This window comes from Ursus maritimus, unplaced genomic scaffold (genome assembly GCF_017311325.1).
Source record: "Ursus maritimus isolate PB19 unplaced genomic scaffold, ASM1731132v1 scaffold_17, whole genome shotgun sequence".
Classification (NCBI taxonomy): domain Eukaryota; kingdom Metazoa; phylum Chordata; class Mammalia; order Carnivora; family Ursidae; genus Ursus; species Ursus maritimus.
Window position 1 is genome coordinate 47557686 of NW_024424119.1, and position 18834 is coordinate 47576519.

At 50.0% G+C, this 18834-nt stretch overlaps 1 protein-coding gene across 1 annotated transcript in view; it reads right to left on the reverse strand.

Moving 5' to 3' along the window:
• The window catches only part of TTLL11 (tubulin tyrosine ligase like 11), a 222707-nt gene that overhangs the window by 124797 nt on the left and 79076 nt on the right, over positions 1-18834 (reverse strand). The window contains exon 4 of the mRNA XM_040631834.1: positions 9565-10140. Coding sequence (XP_040487768.1) covers positions 9565-10140 — 576 coding nt within the window. The remainder of the gene's footprint in view (positions 1-9564; positions 10141-18834) is intronic.

The window sequence follows — 18834 nt, forward strand, 5'->3', positions numbered from 1 at the left end:
CAGGGTTATGCTCATGCTGGAGGAGGTACTCAATATATGTCAGCTCCCTTTGCAGTTTCCTACGAAACCACCGAGAAATGGCAGGACGTGGCTTTGGAGTCCAGAGGAGCTCATTTCTACAGGCAAGTTACTCAGCAGCTCTAAGCCTGTTTCCTCATCTGTAAAATGGGAATAAGAACAGTACTTACCTTAGTCCCTTCATTCAAAAAATATTTCTTGAAAGCTTTCTTATATCCCAGGAACTATTCTAGCTTCTAGAAATGTAACAGTGGACTAGACAAGCTCCCTGCCCTCATGCAGCTTACAGTCTAGTGGGAGGGGGGGAACGGGACCAAATAAAGATAATGAGATGTGAAGTATTTGCACAATGCCTGAAACACAGTAAGCATGTAATGAAGGTCAGTTTTATTGTATTTTTTCACAAGTTCAAGGAAACACAATTTGTTTTCTTTTAAAAGTTCAATGAAATATGTAGCACCAATGGATCTCAACAGAATAAGAGATCTGAGAGGAGCTTAGAGTTGATCTTGTCATAAACCTCTGGCATGTAAGAACTGGTTTATTTGGTCCAGTGTTTTTCAAAATGGGGTTCTTCTCTGGGAGAAGCCAGATCAAATTAACTTTTACCTATTACATATAGTGGGGTCCCCAGAGAAAAAAGCTTTATATTTTTTTTGAAAAACTATTAATCTAGTCTAACAGTCACTTTTTTTTTGTTTTTGTTTTTGTTTTTTAAAGATTTTATTTTATTTATGTGACAGAGAGACAGCCAGCGAGAGAGGGAACACAGCAGGGGAGTGGGAGAGGAAGAAGCAGGCTCCCAGCCTAGGAGCCCGATGTGGGACTCGATCCCGGAACGCCAGGATCACGCCCAGAGCCGAAGGCAGACGCTTAACGACTGCGCTACCCAGGCGCCCTTAACAGTCACTTTTTGCAGATCATAAACCCACAGCTTAGAAAGGGAAGAACCTCTCTCCAGTTTGACAGCAGAGCAGGAATTGTCAGAAGGGGGTGGGGAGCAAGCTTTTCAATCACGTGATACTCCATCCCCTGCAAATACTTGAGTCAGCAATTATGTGTGCATACCTCCTACTCAAGAAGTACTTTGGGGATTCAAAGTTATCCGTCCTTCAGCCCTTCTAGAAGCTTCCAGAACAAGCTGGGAAGAAAAGGGCCCTGAGCCATTACTTGTAAATTCATGCCAAGCCTCCAAGCTACATTCCAACGAGGGGATTCTCTCTTGAGTCCTAGAGCTACACAACCATCTGCATCCAGAGTAGTCCCAACTGGGAGGTTGGGTCCTCAAATTTAGCATATCCAAACTCACTATCACTATCCAAACTCACTAGCCTCTAAAATGGTCTCAATGATCCCCACCTCCTGGTAATCGTGCCCTTGTGTAATCCCCTCCCCTTGCGTGTGAGCTGCACCTAGTGACTTCTTTCTAAAAACTTCATAGGGCAGAAACAGTGGGATGTCACTTCCAATATTAGATTATAAAAAGACTGTGGCTTCCATCTTGGAATGCCTTCTCTTACTCTCTTGCTCACACACTCTGAGGGAAGCCAGCTGCTATGTTGTGATCTGCCCTCTGGAGGTCCAGGTGACAAGGAACTAATGTCTCCAGCCAACAGCCAGGGGGGCCTGAGGCCTATCCCCAGGCTCCTTCCCCAGTCAGGCCTTGAGGTGACTCTAGTCCCGGCCATCATGTTGACTGCAGCCTTGTGAGAGACTGAACAAGAGGGAGTCCCCTAAGCCTAGATTCCTGATCCACACAAACTGAGAGATAATAAATGTCTGTAAGTTCAAGCTGCTAAGTTTTGGGAAAATTTGTTACACAGCAATAGATCATTAACACACCACCTTTCTCGAAAACTGACCCTACCTCCTGTATTCCTTATCCACCCAATTACACAAGTCAAAACTCTCTCCTTCATCTTTTGTATCTAGCTGCTCACCAACCCCTGCTCTGTGTAACTCCTGTACATTCTACCTCCCAAAGAACTTTCTAGAGCCGGCCCATCCTCACTGTTCCTGGCCTCCTTCGGGTCTGCACCAGCTTTCACCTGGGCTAATTTAATAGCTTCCCCATTTGTTTCTTGCTCTCCAACTCACCCCTCTAGTTCATCTGGCACAAGGGGCTGCCAGAATAATTTTTCTAAAATGTAGAGTATTAGCATTCCTCTGCCTAAAATCCCTGCCTGCAGAATGAAGCCCCAGTTCCACGGCATATCCTACAAATTCCTCTACAACTTGACATCGATCTCACACTCCAGCTTTATTTCCTCCCCCTGGCCCAGCACATCTTGGGCTGTAATTGTGCTGAACTATTAGTAGCTAAAGGATGTTTTACTGCTCTCTGCTTTTATCGTCGTCTGTCTGAAAGACAACTGTATTGATGAAATATTTATTGAGCACCTACTAAATAACTAGGTACTGCGCTAGGGACGGGGGGTAGAGCAGTGTACGAGACAAACAATGTTATAATATCTTGCCCTCTCAGAGCTTACATTCTAGGGAAGAGAGAGACCACAGTAAGTTAATAATTAAGGCCACAAAGAGTGTGATATGGTGGGTGGAGGGGAGGGTTGGTGGTTTAGAAGGATGACCAGGGAAGGCCTTGCCATCCCATTTTCTTCGGGCTTCCACAGTTTCTGATGAGAATAACTTTTTCATGATTCTTTTTTCCTCTGAACATAATGTATCTTTTCTCCCTAGCTGCTTTTAAGATTTTTTTTTTTAATCATTGGTTTTCCACAATTTGCTTATGATAAGCTTTGGGTTGTGTGTGTGTGAGTGTGTCCTCCTTGGAGTTTCTTAAGCTTCTTGGATTGCATTTCTAGTTTGTATCAAATTTGGAAATTTGGGGCCATTTCTGCAAATATCTTTCTGTATTTTCCTTGTCTCTTCTACTCAGGGAACTCCAATTACTCATATGTTAAAATACTTGATATTGTACCATAGATCAGTGAGGGTCTGTTCCCTTATTTTTCCTGTCATTTTCTCTTCTCTCTGTTTCATTTGGGATAGATTCTATGGCTATGTCTTCAAGTTGACTGATCATTTCTTCTGCAGTGTCTAATCTGCTAATCTCCTTCAGTGAAATTTTCATTTCAGATATTGTATTTTCTTCTCTGGAAGTTCCATTGGGTTCTTTTTAATAGCTTCCATCTCTCCTCTTCATTAAGCTCATATTTTCCTTTAAAAACTTGTGCATAGTTAAAATAGCTGTTTTAACATCCTTTTCCTACTAGCTTCATCATTTCTGATAATTGAGTCTTTAGTTTATATTGATTTTCCCCCTCAGTATAGGTTAACTTACCTGCTCTGTGGAATGTCTGGATGCTGGATGCTGGATCCTGGATGCTGGACAGGAATGGATGCTGGCCATTGTGAATGTTATAAAGCTGAGCGTCTGGATTTTGTTTTCCTTTAAAAGGGGGTAGGCCTTTTTGGCAGTTAAGTTATTTGCAGATTAATTTGATACCTCCAGGGCCTACTATTTAAGTTCCATTAAGTTGGGTCTAGAGTAACTTTCATTCCAGGGAAGATTCGGTCCATTAAGGCATAACTTCTCCAGAACCTCCACTGAATGCTTCCAGTGACCACCAAGGACTATCCACACCAGCTACTCAGAACATGAACATCTCTCCCTGCTCTGTGTGAGCCTGGGAGTTGTTCAGCTGATCAGTTCACCGGTCACTCTTTGCCCAACTTTGTGGACCAACACTCACAGCGGGGATGGCCTAACACTCGGCAGTGACACGGGAATCTCTGCAGGTTCTGGAGCTCTTTTCCTGCTCAGCTCCCTCTGTTTCAGAATTCTGCCCACAGAATTTCAGCCACCTCAGCCTTCCCAAACTTTGATCTCCATCTCTGCAGCTCATTGAGATCACAGGGCTTGGGTTCCTCTTCCCCGTGTCCATGTCCTAGAGATTGCTCCCAGATATAAATTTGTGGCAATGTAGGACTCAACCTCAGTTCCACTCCCCGCTTCCTCAGGGATCACAGTGCCTTGTCCAAAATCGGAAACCCCTTATTTCATGTATATTGTCTAGTATTCTAGTTGTTTTCCACAGGCCATTCAGTCCAGATCTGTTATTCCATCATGACCAGAAGCAAAAGTCTCAGGAGGTGATGCATGAATCAAGGCTGAATGAAGTGAGTGGATATGTCATTTGAAGAGCTAAGGAAGAACATTCCAGGCAGAGGGAACAGCAAGAACCAAGGTCACTTTTGAACAACAGCAAAGAGTGAGCAAGAGGGAGAGTGGTTGGAGATGAGGTCAGATAGGAAGACAAGGAACCGATCGTGTAGCATCTTGTAGGCCATGGTAAGGAGCCAGGATTTTAAGTGCAATGAGAAAGCCATTGGAGAGTTTGCACAAGGGAAGTAATTGGATCTGACATGTTCTAAAAGAATCACTTTGGCTACAGTGAGAAAAACAGGCCATCGGCAGCAAGGGTGGGAAACAGGGCATCAATTAGAAGGCTATTGAGATGGTACAAGTGCATGGTGATGGCTGCCTAGACTGGGACGGTAGCAACAGAGCTGGTTAGGATGTATTTTAAAGTCTATTTGCAAGACTGGTGTATGTAGCGGACCTAGGAAGGAGGGAAGGATGGCTCAGGTTTTGGCTTTGCATCACCGATTGAACGCTGTGCATTTACTGAAATAGGAAAACAACGGCAAACTAGGTGTGGGAGGGAAATCAAGAGTTTGATCTTGGATGTGTTGAGTGTGAGAGTACCACTAGATACCTGAGTAGGAAATGAAAGGAGGCAGCTGGATATACTAGCCACAGGGCTAAGTGAGATCACTTAGGGAGTGCTTGTAGATAAGGGAACTTTCCAAGCTCTGGGTGCTGGGCATCTCCAGCACTGAAGGATCAGGAGGGGCACAGAAGCAGCAGCCAGTAAGGTGGAAGGGAAAGCAGGCCATGATGGGGTCCCTTGCCCCATTCTGCTTGGCAAATTCTGCTTCGCGCCTGAAGCTCCGGCTACAACAGCTCCTCCTCTGGGAAGCCCTCCCTGACTGGGTCAGACAAAGGTAATTACTCCCTTCTCCGTGCTCTCCCAGCATCCTGCAAAGGCCCTCCTCCAGCATTTATGACAAACAGTTGTGATCCCCAGGTGCCAGTCTTCCCCACTAACCTGCGCCCCTGTTAGGGGCAGGGACCGTGCCTTTCCCATGACTGCCTGCCCCACAGCTAGCTCGGTGCTTGTCTCAGTGTGTGCCTGGGGAATATTCCAAAGGAAGAAAAAAGCTTATGTATCAGAAGTGGTCAAGGAAGTCTTTACAGAGAAGGAGGGATTTAAGCAGCACCTTGGTGGGAGCACTGAATTCCAAAAAACAGTGAGACTGGAGAGAGAGCATGCCAGGCCGAGACCGAGGAGGGCAAATGGGCAGGCTCGGGAAAGCACCAACGACGTCTAAAGAGACAGGAACTGCTGTGTGTGGCAGGACAGATAAGGAAACTGAGGCGAAGAAAGGTTCACTTGCAAGCTCACCAGCTCACGTGGCTGGGAGGAGGAGCTGGTATTATCTCAACCCAGGGCACCTGAGAGCGAAACCCAAGCCCTTGCGTGGCCACAAGACTGCTGCTTCATCTTCTTCCCAGGGGCCGTCTGGGGTTAAAGGGGAGCAGGAGATCAAAAGAACGAAGAAGAAAGAGAAGCACCTTAGGCTTCAGGAAAGGTGTCTCCTCCAGACATCTAAAGGAAAGGATCATGAGCCAAGGAGAGAATGAGACACAGAGCTAAAGGAAGATAGCCACGGAGCAATAGAACTGGGAAAGAATGTTCTTGAAAGCGGAGCTGGAAATCTTTCCCCTGCGTGTGTTTTCCTGCCACATGAATCATCTACCCCCACATGGACCTGACTGCCGAAGCCAGGGTCACACTGCTGCCCTCAAGAAGACTGCCGTGAGGATGTGTCGTAGGGGGCTGGCTGAGCGATGGCTGCCGGGGGCGGGTGGGGGGGGCAGGCCGCAATGACAGGGCCGCCGTGTTCCTAGGCAACAGATTACAGGAAAGCTGCCCACAGCCTGAGCCGCGCCAGCAGCCTCTCCGGGCCACCACAATTTCCCAAGTAGTTATTGTGGCTATGATTGGAAAGGGGTCACAATCACATGTTTCAGATAAATGTAAGGTCGCTGGCTAGAGTTTATGTCCCGGAATGCGGCAATGTGGGCCTGGCCCAGGCTACAGGCGAAGGGGGCTTCCTGACAAAGAAATCATTTCTTGTAAGTGCACAGAACATTATAGTTTGCAAAGCCCTTTCTACTCTTTATCTCACATGCGATGGACACCAGCCCCGTGAGGAGGCTGAGGAAACAGGCACAGAGAAGTTAAGTGACTTAGGTAAGGTCACACAGCAGCCCCATAGCAGAGCCATGCCCTTTCCCTCAATCTTTGGGTCTCAAGTTACTTCAGGGATCTGAGACCCGAACTAACGAGTGTTTTACCAAGTGATAAGAATAAAGAAACTAAGAGAGGACTCCAAGGGGAAAAAACTAGTATTTTCTCAATCACTGTGAATATGAAATGCAAGGTAAACCCAATTTCGAACATCTAACACTCCACACCTTGCCAAAGTTTCTCACCCACAGTACCTCTCGCTACTCCTAAGAAGGCGGCTAGGGAAGTGAGTGTGGGTCTGACGGCGTCTGCCCGGGGTCGTACAGCTGCAAAGGGGAAGAGCTCCTCCTTGGAGCGTTGCTTCCAGTCCGGTGCTCATCCCCTGACCCCGGGCCTGGAAGCAGTTAGTGTGGTCAAGCAATGGAAAACAGACACGGGGCTGTGGTTCCATCTGCTAGACGTCATCTGTCCAAACCAGTGGCTCCCTCCCTGTCTGTCCTCCCACTGCCCACAGCTTGGGCCCCTGGCTCCACCCCAATGGCTGCCCCACGCAGCCGTCCACAGTAAGACAGGCAACGAAACCACACCTTGGCGCTCCCCCCGCACCCTCACTGTGCCAGGGCTCCGTGGCTTGGCTGTGAATGCCGGGCCCACATGATTCTCCTGGAATAGCTGTCACCGTCAAACAGATGTGGCCACACGGTCCCCCAGGATGACCCCTGGCTGCCTCCACGTTGCAACTCTCTCCTTTGCCCTAACCTTTGGATGGCTTGGGATCGGACTTGTTTTCTCTGGTCCCATCTCCAAGTTCTGCCCGCTTACCCTTCCTAATGCCGTACGCTACCTCCCTGACGGCTGAGCTGGACATCCTACCTGGGAACCAAAGCCTGGGGTCCAAGGGCCTAAGGACAGAACTCTAGATCTACGCCCATCCGTCAGAGTCCCTGCCCCCTGCCTCTCCCCTCCCTTCTTGTTCCATCTGCCTGTTGCTCTCCTGCTACAGTCTTGGATGGAGGACGAGAAACAACCCAAACAAATCGCGTGTATTGATATTGGCATAGACAGCAGTGCACGTGAAACGGGTCCCAACAACCCACCTCAACATGCGGTGGAAAAGAATGTTGAACAAGACTATACACTTGAGAGTAGCGTTTTTTTATAAAGCTCAAAACCAAGCAGAACAAAACAATATACTGTTAGGGATACATTCGTGCGTAAGAAAAGTATTTTTTAAGGCAAGGGAACGATAAACGTAAAATTCCAGACACTATGACCCTGGGGGTGGGTAGGAAAATGGAGGGGCAAGCACAGTAGCTAGCAAGCGATCTTGGGTAGGGAGGTGGCGTTTGGGATGACCGTTTTGTTGCTCTGCTTACAGGTGTGTTTTGTGTGTTCTTTTTATATATTCACCTGCCACAAAGTAATTTTAAAGATTAGAGGGAGAGGGTCCCAGAGGTACTCCTTCTTACCATCTCCTCCCCACTCTGATTATCTGGTGGCAGGAGCCCTGGTATCTACTGAGTGCCTGGGCTGCAGCCTCGCCCCGCGTCATAGCTCTACTGTCCCCCTCTCCCCCCGCCCCCGGCCCCATGCTCTGGCTCGGGCCGCCATGCTGTGGCCCCGGCCCCATCACTCCCTTGAGGACCATCCTCGCTGATCACCAAGCATAGTGGGCAATTTCAGCTCTGGACTCGTGTGACAGCTCAGTGGCATTTGCCACTGCTGATCCCTGCCTGCTCCTTCTCTAAGCGCGTCTTCCTTGGCACTCAGGGTGCTTCCTCTCCTGAGAGCCCTTCTGTGTTCAGGCCCCTTCTTGCTCGCCACCTCTGCTGATCCCTCCCCCACCTGTCCCTTGCCCAAACAGTGGTGCTCACAGGAGTCTTCTGTGGCCCCATCTCCCCTGCAGCCTCACATGGCTTCTGTCATCGTCTGAACGCTGATGAGTTGCCAGCCCAGCCTCGGCATCTCACTCCTGAACTCCAGGCCCAAATGTCCAATTGTCCACTCAAACTCTCCACTTGGATGTCACATAGGCTCTTCAAGGGCATGTTCAAGTCCAGCTCCTGACCTTCCCCACACAAGCCTGGTCCCCCTTCCCGTGGCTTCTACTCATCCATCCAAGTGCCTAAGCCACCTGTGAGTCAGTCTGGTTCTCCCTGTCCCTCACTGCCACCGGCTCGCCGCTCCCTCCAGGCCCACCAGGGACTAGCCCGGCCCGGCCACCTCCTAAATGGATCTCAGATCTCCTCTCCCCACCAGCCCCGAGACCTTCCTAATCCCAGTGAACACTAGCTCTCGCTTGTATGAAAGCAGTAGGTCCACTAGCCACCACCCTGCTCCCAGCCTTGTCCGATCCTCTCTCCACCATGCAGCTGGTCTGTTCTTTATAACGTGCAAAGCTGAGCCCACCATTCCCCTGTGAACAGCCTCTGTGAGGCCCCCTGCCCTCAGCCTTCCGTGACTCGGCCACTACCTACCTCTCCCGCCTCCTCTTCCCTCATCTTCCTCCAAGCTCTGCCTCAAACCCCACCTTCCAACCACACCGAACCTCTTTCAATTGCTCAAATTACATGACTCCCCTCCACGTTCCCCTGGGGCTGTGAACATGTCCCCCCCAGAACACTGTCTCCCCAGCCCTATCTCTGGCATCATCCAATTACCACTCTTTCTGCGAAGCCTTCCCAGACCACCCTCACTCCCCCCCAGAAAACGTCAGACGGTACCACAGGGTCACAGTGCCCAGTCCATTTCTCCCTCTACTCTAGCCCTTGGGATACTTTTTACGAGGTGCTTTTTAAATGATTTGTCTCCCGTATTAGTAAATTCCATGCCTCGGCCAGAGACCTGACTGCGCAGAACAAGGGGCAGTGCCTGGCCCTAGGAAGCGGGTAGTACAACATGCTGGACGAAAGGATGAATAAATAAATGGCAAGCACTGTGCTTGTGTTATTTCATTTAATTCTTACAAGATTCCTTTCAGGGAGGGACGCTTCGTCTCATTTTACAGGTGAGAAAAGGGAAGTAACTTCCCCCAAATCACACAGCTAGCAAACAGAAAGTTGGACCCAGGTTTAACACTAAAGGCCACACCCGCAACCCCCACCCCTGCTCCCCCACCCCGACCTCTCGTCCCACAGGAAGCCAGGGAGCCCCCTCCACGGCCCCGTGAGATTTGGAAACTCTGGCTGGGACTGGCAACGGTTACCTGGAAGCACGTGGGCCCCGGCCTCCCTGCGGGGATGTCCGACTGGTAGAAAACTTTGAGCTCTGGAGTCAGGGCAATGACAGTCTTAATCACCAAGGAGATGATATCAGACCACACCTTCTTGATGTCAACACCTTTGGAAGACAACCTACAGAGAATGCTCGAGAAAGTCCTTTTGCTGCCCGTGCTAGTGCTGTCCGAATGGACAAAGTTACCGCTGTGGATGTTCAAGGAATAGTTGGTTAAGTGCATAAAGATGTGGTGTAGATTTTGGGGGCTGGGCTCCTGATAGGGCTCTGTACAAAATCTGGAGAGCCCGTCCTTGGCTATATAAATCTCTAAGGGCTCTAAGGACTTGAGTAAGACATACAGGCGAATGTCAAACTTGAGTTTGTCGATCAGAAGAGGTTTGCAGATGTACTCCTGGACCACCGCCGGCCGGCTCTGGAGCGTCCCTGCCAGGCGGATGTCGCTGGGGTCTTTAATGAGGTAGATGCCATCGCCCTGACAGCCACTGTCAGGTTTCACAATAAAAGTGGGCTTCCAGGAGGGGTCGCCATCTTTCACCATTCGAACCTGGTGGGGAAAAAGGAATGGTTAGCGTCATATTCTTTTCCTCTCTGGACTTGCAAGCAGAGCAGGACCTCAGCAAACGTTTGGTGAAGGAGTGACAAAGGGAGACCTGCCTGGGGGAGTCTTCACGAAGCAGCGGCGGGGATAACACCGGACTAGGTACCAAGATCATGACCTAAGAACTGTGCTCAGTCTTGTCCTCCAGGAAGGGGACGGGGAGGGCCGTGGGTCTGCCGTCACAGGAGCTAGGTCCAAATCCCGGGTCTTCGTCAGTTATCAGGTCCATTTAACTCATGACATTACGATAACGGTGAGGAGGAGGAGGAGGGGGAGGGAGGAGAAGGATAATGGCCTAGCACCATTTTTTTTTTTTAAGATTTTACTTATTTATTTGACAAAGAGAGAGAGAGCACAAGTGGAGGGGAGGCGAGGGGCAGAGGGAGAGGGACAAGCAGACTCCCCACGGAGCGGGGGGCCCAATGCAGGGCTCGATCCCAGGACCCCGAGAGATCATGACCTGAGCCGAAGTCAGACGCTTAACGCTGTACGGCAGTTACGTATGCTGACCCTCACAGAGAGCATGATTCTCTTTTCACAACACAGGGAGCAGAGGGGGCAGAGTGGTTGTGACGAGTGTGGGCTCCATCCTGGCCCTGCTCTTCCTGGATGACCTTGGGCAAGTTACTTAAGTTCTCGGTGACTTCCTCCTCTGTAGAACAGGAGTAAGATTGTTCTGAGGATTAAATGAGATAAGGAATGCAAAGGTCCAGGCACACAGAACCCGACCCGTGAAAGGCAGCCGTGAAGCCGGGCTCTTCCTGTTTCTGAAAGCTGAAGTCACTTGTCAGCTAACTGAGAGGCCGAACTGGGATTGGAATCTCCATCAAGGACTCTAAAGGGTCTGCACCTTCCTCTCTCCAACCGGGTCTCTGTTTCCTCCTCTTAAAAATGCGGATCTAGGGGTGCCTGGGTGGGGCAGTCAGTTAAACATGTCTGCCTTTGGCTCAGGTCATGATCCCAGGGTCCTGGGATCGAGTCCCACATCGGGCTCCCTGCTCAGCGGGGAGCCTGCTTCTCCCTCTGCCTGCCATTCCCCGTGCTTGTGAGCTCTCTCTCTCTCTGACAAATAAATAAATAATCTTTTTAAAAAAATAAAAATAAAAATGGGCATCTACAAACCTGCTCTCACTAGGTCACTGTAAAGAGGAGAGAAACTGAGATGTGCAAAGGGCCGAGCAGGAGACCAAATGTGGAGCTAGTTTGGGGAAACGTTCGTGTTATCATTTATCTCTCTTCTTTGGTTCCTCCAGCAGACCGGGCCCATCCTCCTTCGGTCTGTTGAGATCTTTTTTGAAACTAGATTCTGCCATCCATAATATCTGCTGTCTTCCTGGCTCCAGGTCAGCAGGACACTCACATAATTACCCGGGGGCACTTGTCCAGTCCAGACAGTCAGTCTGGATCTGTGGGTCTGCATAATTCATGCGCACCCAATTCCCCTGGACACTCGTCAGGTCCTCCGTGCAGCCAAGGAGAGTGCGCGGACTCGGACGGAATGGCAGGTGAGGGGCGGGGAGCTGGAGGAAGCCCGGAGGCAGATGTGAAAGAGGGAGCCAGTCTCTCTGCAGCTTGTGGCTGCAAGAGCTGGAGAGCAGGCTCTGTAACTCAGAGCCATGACGGGGGGGGACCAAGGAGGTGGCCCTCCGCCCCCCACTGGACTCGCCCTGGCCCTCCACCTTTGTGGCCGCAGCTCAGCCCAAGACATCTGCACATCTGCACTCTGGGTTTCACTTATCTCTCTGGCCAGCCGATATTTCTAAGTGAAGCTTTTGCCAATTCCTTGGGCACTATCGGTTACTCCGGGCTTGTAAAAGATCTTTAACAATGGAGAAACACTTAAAACCTTAATAATGGTCCACATCAATTGTTCCCCTTGTCAGCAGGATTCGGAATGGAAGTTCACAGAGATCAATGCAAGCCTCCCAGGGCCCTCCACCGAGCCTTTTTGCAACTGTGACCTGAGCGTTTCTGTGTTATTTAATATGCATCCAAAGCATGCCTACCTTTGGCCCTTCACAGTAGTAATATAAGCACGCTGGAGAAATGGCAGTCATGGATCAAGAAGTGAAAATGTCAAGTTGCACTGATGGATAATTTTTCCCCTGGAAAGCTTTTACTATGCTGAAGATACTAACAGTTCAATATATTATGGGGAACAATATTTTCTCCTTTGAATTCAGTGTATATGCCTTAAATAAATTAAACTACATGGTCAATGAGGATTAAATGAATATTTCTTCTGCTCTTCGCCAGGGTAGGACCATACAAATCATGATTATTAATACTAATGGGATCATTGAAATTTTAGAACCGGGAGGATCGGTCAGGATCAATCGCCCAGTCCTCCATAATTCAAACTGAGAAGCTGAGGCTCCGAAAGGTGACATGACTTGCCTTGGGTCCCCTAACTGGCTGGTGGGATGGTTCGGAGGAGAAGTAAGGTCGTCTGATCTTACCGCAGGGTTCTCTATGCCCATTTACCTCTTGTAAGATAAATTAAAGACCTACTTTTCCAGGACAGTAAGGGAAGATTCTCTCACAACAGTGTTGGTATCTCAGCTCTGGGTGCACACTAAAGTCTGGCCCCCTGGGCATGGCCTTCTTGGAGCTGTAACCACAGATGCTGAGTTTGCCAGGGCTTCCCCAGTTCCAGAAGCTTCTGACCAGGTTCCTGCTTGTTATAATATAGGTACAATCTATGGGAAAGCCTCAGAGCTTTGAGTTCCCATGGCCACCAGATCCTTCAGTGGCTTCTATTTTTTTTTTTAAGATTTTTATTTATTAGAGAGAGAGAGAACACAAGCAGGGAGGAGGGGCCGAGGGAGCAGCAAACTCCCCAGCTGAGCAGGGAGCCCAATGTGGGGCTCGATCCCAGAACCCTGGGATCATGACCTGAGCCGAAGGCAGCCGCTTAACCAACTGAGCCAGGGAGGCGCCCCCAGTGGCTTCTATTTTTAAAAGGGAAAGAGATTTTCCAGAATTCATATTCACCTCTTTTCTGAGGTTTTACTCAAGAGTGACCCTTTCCCCCCAGTTATTAAAGTTAAGAACTAATGCACTGGTTCTTAGCAAGAACACATGAGTTAGAATAAAAATATCGTCTATCTAACTAGGCTCCAGCCCCAGATTTAATTCCGATTTAATAGATCTAGAGACCTAGGCGTGTGTACTTTGGAAAAAGCATGAAGGGTGATTCTGATGTTCACTGTGCTTGAGAATCACTGAACTAATGTGCATTAAATAAAAATACAATCGGGGACCAACGTATCAAATGAAGTTTTATGCACTGATGTTAGCCTGAATGGGAGGAAGGCCAGCACGTGGGCTACAGCTGCTGGTAACTCCAGTTTTACCCAAAGCTGCTGTTGAACGTGAAATCCATTATCTTGTAACTATGCACGGATGACTGAAAGAGATGCAAAGAGGATGTGGTGGCCTGATTGCTGGGCACTCATCCGGCCTATTGAAAAATTTATGTGTCTTTTACTGCCCCCTAGTGGATATTTAGGAAACGTGACCGAGAAAGACCCTCCCCCCGCCCCCCCCCTCAAAATTCCAGCAGTAACCCGCTCTACTAAGATGGTCTTAAAAACTCACGGAACAAAGAGCCCCCTCTGTAGACTGTTAAGGTAAAGTAAGCTCATACTTCGAATTCATCTCTACAAGGCCAGGGTTGGCCGAGGTCACATTCAGTGTTCATGCTCTCCGTGCCTTAAATATATTTCAAGTGTTCTTCCTACTACACAGATGGGACTATCTGTTAAAATTCTTAGTATGTATAAAACTTCTAAAATTATGGGCAGCATGAGTATGAAATCCTGTAAATATATACCACAAAAACACCCGTGACGTTTCTATTCTTCACTGTGCTTTTTTGTATTTTCCCAACTTTTCATTGGGGGAAAAAAAAAGGTGCGTAGCAGCGGTCGGCAGCAGCCAAGCGCCTCTAAACGTATATAAGGAACACTTGTTGGTGAAAGGATGCTTGTACGTCCACGCTCGGAGCAGCGCGACTCACAGGAGCCCAACGGTGGGAGCAGCCTGAGTGTCCACCGACAGACGAGTGGGTAAACAAAATGTGCTATCCACGTACAATAGAAGACGATTCAGCCATCAAAAGGAAGCAAGTTCTGACGCCTGCTACCCGGGCGACATTATGCTAAGCGAAATAAGCTGGCGCGCACAAGGACAAAGCCTGAATGGTCGCACTTGATTGAAGCACCCAGAGGAGTCAGAATTCACAGAGACAGAAAGTAGAGCGGTTACCAGAGACACAGAGGAGGGAGAAGTAGAGAGGAGGCGCGTGGGGGCCCGGAGTTCCAGTCTGGGGAGATGGAAAAAGTTCTGGAGACGGAGGCGGCGGGCGCTGCACAAGCGTGAATGAGTTTGATGCCACTCACTGGACACTTAAAAACGGTGGCGATGGCCAGTTTTATGCGAGGCGTGTTTTACCACAATTGTTTTACCTTGTTAAAAATATTTAAAAGAATAAAGAAACTAAATAGCTTTTGGTGAGTTAGAAAGAAAACTGAAGTGAAAAAAAAAAAACCAACCAGAAAATGTGGATTCTAGCCTCCATTTAATCAGCTAATTTCTGACTGTGTGACCTTGGGAAAGTCACCTAACCTCTCCTGGGCTTTGTGGTACTCACCTATAAAATAAAGAGGGCACACTAAGGTCCCTGGCTTCTGCCGACTAGCAGGGTCTGAACAATGATTTATCCTGACATCACCGCAGTTGAAGGCTGTGTTACAAACACGCCAGTGACATTAATCAGCGGAGAGTGATGAGTGCATCGGGAGGGTCTGCAAGAGCGGGAGATCTGGATTGGAGATTTACGATGCACTTGAGGCAGTCGGCTGGGCATCTAGGGGAAGCAAGCTAAAATATTTTGAGAGAAATTCAGCAACCGGAATACTAAGCCACAAAACATGATTAGCAACGAGGGGCAGCTAAGAGGACAGTTTCTGAGGAAATACGGTGTCTGCAGTCCCGGGGAGGTCAAAGCCGGTTAGAGCGGTCCTCTGTCGCTCCGGTGGCTCTACACCCATTCTCAGCAGCCGAGACCCTCGGTGTCGCAGGCACCTCTGGAAGACAAGCCGATGTTACAAAGCGCACGCGTGCAGGGACCAGCCCCTTCCAGCCTCGGTGGACTGAGCCTTGCACCCAGGACAAATCCCTACCCCCGGTGTTGCAGGTGACCTCTGAGTCAGCTGAGGAGGACGTAGTCCGCAGTTAGGCTACTGAGGGCCAGACAGGAAGGGGCTGAGTGGGAGGTAGACAGGGGCTTCCAAGAGGGAGAACCAGGCAGGCATCGCGCTGCTGCGGCGGGGTTTATAAAAGCGGGAGAAAGCGGGATATATCGGGGCAACTGCGAACAGTTCGAATGGCTGGAGCGCAGAGAGCAGCGAAGTGGCGGGTGCACTGGGAATCTCACCAGTGAGATCTGCCGGGGCCAGGTACCGACAAGCAGCTTCACATGCGCCTCCGGGGCACTCATACATGTATCATCTCATTTAATCCTCCACAACCCTGTTTTACAGCTCAGGACATGGGGGCCCAGAGATGTTAATTAACTTGCCAAAGGTCACACAGCCACTAGGATGGGGAGCCAGGATTTAAGCACAGGCAGATTCCAGAGCCCCTGTAGATAGTGAATGAGGGAAGGACTGAGGAAGGGGATGGAAGAAGACCATGGCTGGGTGTGAGGTGGGGCCTGACAGGGAAGGGCCCTGAATATCATTTTAGGGAGTTTGGACAAGGTCCTGAAGTGATGGGGAGTCACTGCAGAGCTTTAGAAGGAAACAACTTAATTAGACGTATACTTAGAAATATCCCTCTGGCTGCACAGAAAATGGCCCGGAGGGGGCAGAGGTGGGGGCAGAGAGGAAGAGCCTGAGGCTGAATGGTGGAATGAGGGGGGGAGGAGGCAGGTTTGAGAACATTTTGGAGGTAAAATCAACAGAACTGGGTGACGAGGTGAGGGAGAGAGGAGCACTACTGGGACAGCTCTCAAATACCTAGGGGATGGTGGTTATATTCACAGGGAAGGACAGAGGAAAGAGAAAGATCTCGGGGAGGCCAGGGGGAGAGAGGGGAAGGGGGTGGGGGGGCTAGAGGGCACACAACTGGAGAGGCTCTGCGGCCACTGGAAACGTGCAGCTGGAGCTCGGGAGAGACATCTGGGGCCATCAGGTCCCGGCATGATGGCTACAGCCTCCACGATGGGCCCGCTTCCTCAGAGACAGCAGAGGCAGGGAGAAGAGCCCACGTGGGGACGAGAGGCTGGAGGAGTGGAGGAGATCACGAAATGCCTTCTATTTGTACTTGGTCCGCAGGCAACTGATTGATTTTCAACCAGGGGGTGGCAGGCCACCATACCACTCACACTCACGGGGAGGATGGTTTGGAAGAAAAGAGACCAGACGCAGGAAGATTGGGACTATCAAAGTCTTGAAGGCCTGGGCTGGGCGGGGGAAGTGAGGCAGAGGTGGGTTTGGGGGCACCCAGGGTCTGGGTGCAGGGGAAGGTGAAAGAGGGGCTGCAGCAGTGTGGGGCACGGCTTACAGACTTAGCGGGTACAGGAAGGGGAGCGGGGCTGGGGTAGGTAGGGGGAGATGGGGAGATCACTGCATTGACTGAATGTTTACTGAGCCACGAAGCCAACAGAAGACTTCATCACCACCCCTTCCCGTTCACCGGAACCGGACCGTGTTGTCCAGCATCTGTCATACAAAGGGCTCATTTTGACTCTTGCAGTGACTTTCGAGGTATTAGCAAAAGTAAGAACTGCTGTCTGGCAGGGGTGAGACTCGAGACTCTGATTTTAAACTCAGACATGGAATATCCTGAACTGGAGGAAGGGGATGTGAATTAGCCTCTCAGGCCGGTGGTTAGCGGGAGGACGGCGGGCCCGCAGCAGAAGCAGCACCCGCCCCTGCACGGGCATGCATCTCGCGCTCCCTCGCTTTCAAAGCCTTCGAGTGATGAAAACTTTAGGGGCGAATTACAAAAACAAGTACAAAAACCTCTGTTCGTTTTATCACGATGAGTATCCTGGGTTTACTTGAACAGTTCAGAAGAAACACCGTGAATCAGTCCCCAGGAGTGGTAGCTGGCCACTCGTGTGCAAACCCCTGGCATGGCTTCAGAGGCCCTCCTTCTTCGGCAGGCTGGCCCTCGCCTGCCAGAGCCACAGCCTCAGTTCTCCCCCTGCCTCCCCTCTGTCCTTTCTTGCCTGTACACCTTGACACTGCTTCCTACCCGCCTCCACCCACCCCTTCCCCCTCTTTGCCTGCAGGGCTCCTACTCAGCCTCTAAGGCCCAGTTCAGAGGTTCCCTCTGAGACTCCTTTCCTGGCTTAGGCAGAATGGCCACTCTGGTCCTCTGTGCTCCCGTGGCTGTGGCTTTCTACACCTTTCTACAGCACATCTCTATCACGTTATGACTACTCATGTGTCTTTAAGTTGATAGCGATCTTGCATTACAGTGACGTAAGTACTGCACACGATGAAAGCTAAGAACGTGAACACGACAGCCAACGGCCTGCAGGGCTACAAAGCCCAGCACTGCTGCCACTTACTAGCTAGGTGACCCTCAACACTTTCCGTACCTCTCTGTGCCTCCATTTGCTCATCTGCGAAATGGGAGTAATACAAGGGCCTCTGCCATAGGGCTGTTGTGAGGACCGCGTGAGAGAATGGTTAAAATGCCACAGCAAACATAGCGGGCTAGTACTGTTATTTATTGTTCTGTCTCTTCCACTTGACTATGTGTTTGTTGAGGGTAAAGACCATGCCTTATTTTCGTCACTCTCCCCGGCACGTAGTGGGGTGGATGCTTGGTAACCATTTTACGAAATACTATGAAGAAGCTTGATTACCGCGGCATTTATGAACCGCAGGGACGTTACCCAACAGACACACAGCGACAGACGCCAGAGACACCAACTTCTCCTGGAGAAACGAAATTATTTTATCAAGTTGAGAAAAGTTTCCTCTAGGGGCGCCTGGGTAGTGCAGTCCTTAAGCGTCTGCCTTCAGCTCAGGGCGTGATCCCGGCGTTCCAGGATCGAGCCCCACATCAGGCTCCTCCGCTGGGAGCCTGCTTCTTTCTCTCCCACTCCCCCTGCTTGTGTTCCCTCTCTCGCTGGCTGTCTCTCTGTCACATAAATAAATAAAAAATCTTTAAAAAAAAAAGTTTCCTCTAAACGACCATTTATGAAACACACATTCTGTGCTATGAGCTTTGCAGTCGTGATCTGCTGAACCCCACAGCAATGCTGCAGGGGAATAGAGGCTCCGAGAGGTGGAGCCCCAGGGCCAAAGCCACACAGCTAATGAGCAGTGAAGTGACTGGAACCCAAGCAGATCGGATTCAAGAAGTCTGTGATCTTTCCATGACAACTACATTCTTTGGGAAAACTCAGAGCAGTTAACATGCAGGGACTTTTGTTTCACAGGTCAAGTAAGGAAGGAGACAGACGTAGGAAGACAAAGTGATAGCCACACAGAGCCGTGGCCTCTCGCTTCAGCTGGGGCCAGCCGGTGTGAGAAGTAGGACTCCATTCAGCCACAGGGTCCGGCCAGGCCCAGGAAGGAATTCTCTGTCTCTGTCTCTGTCTCTGTCTCTGTCTCT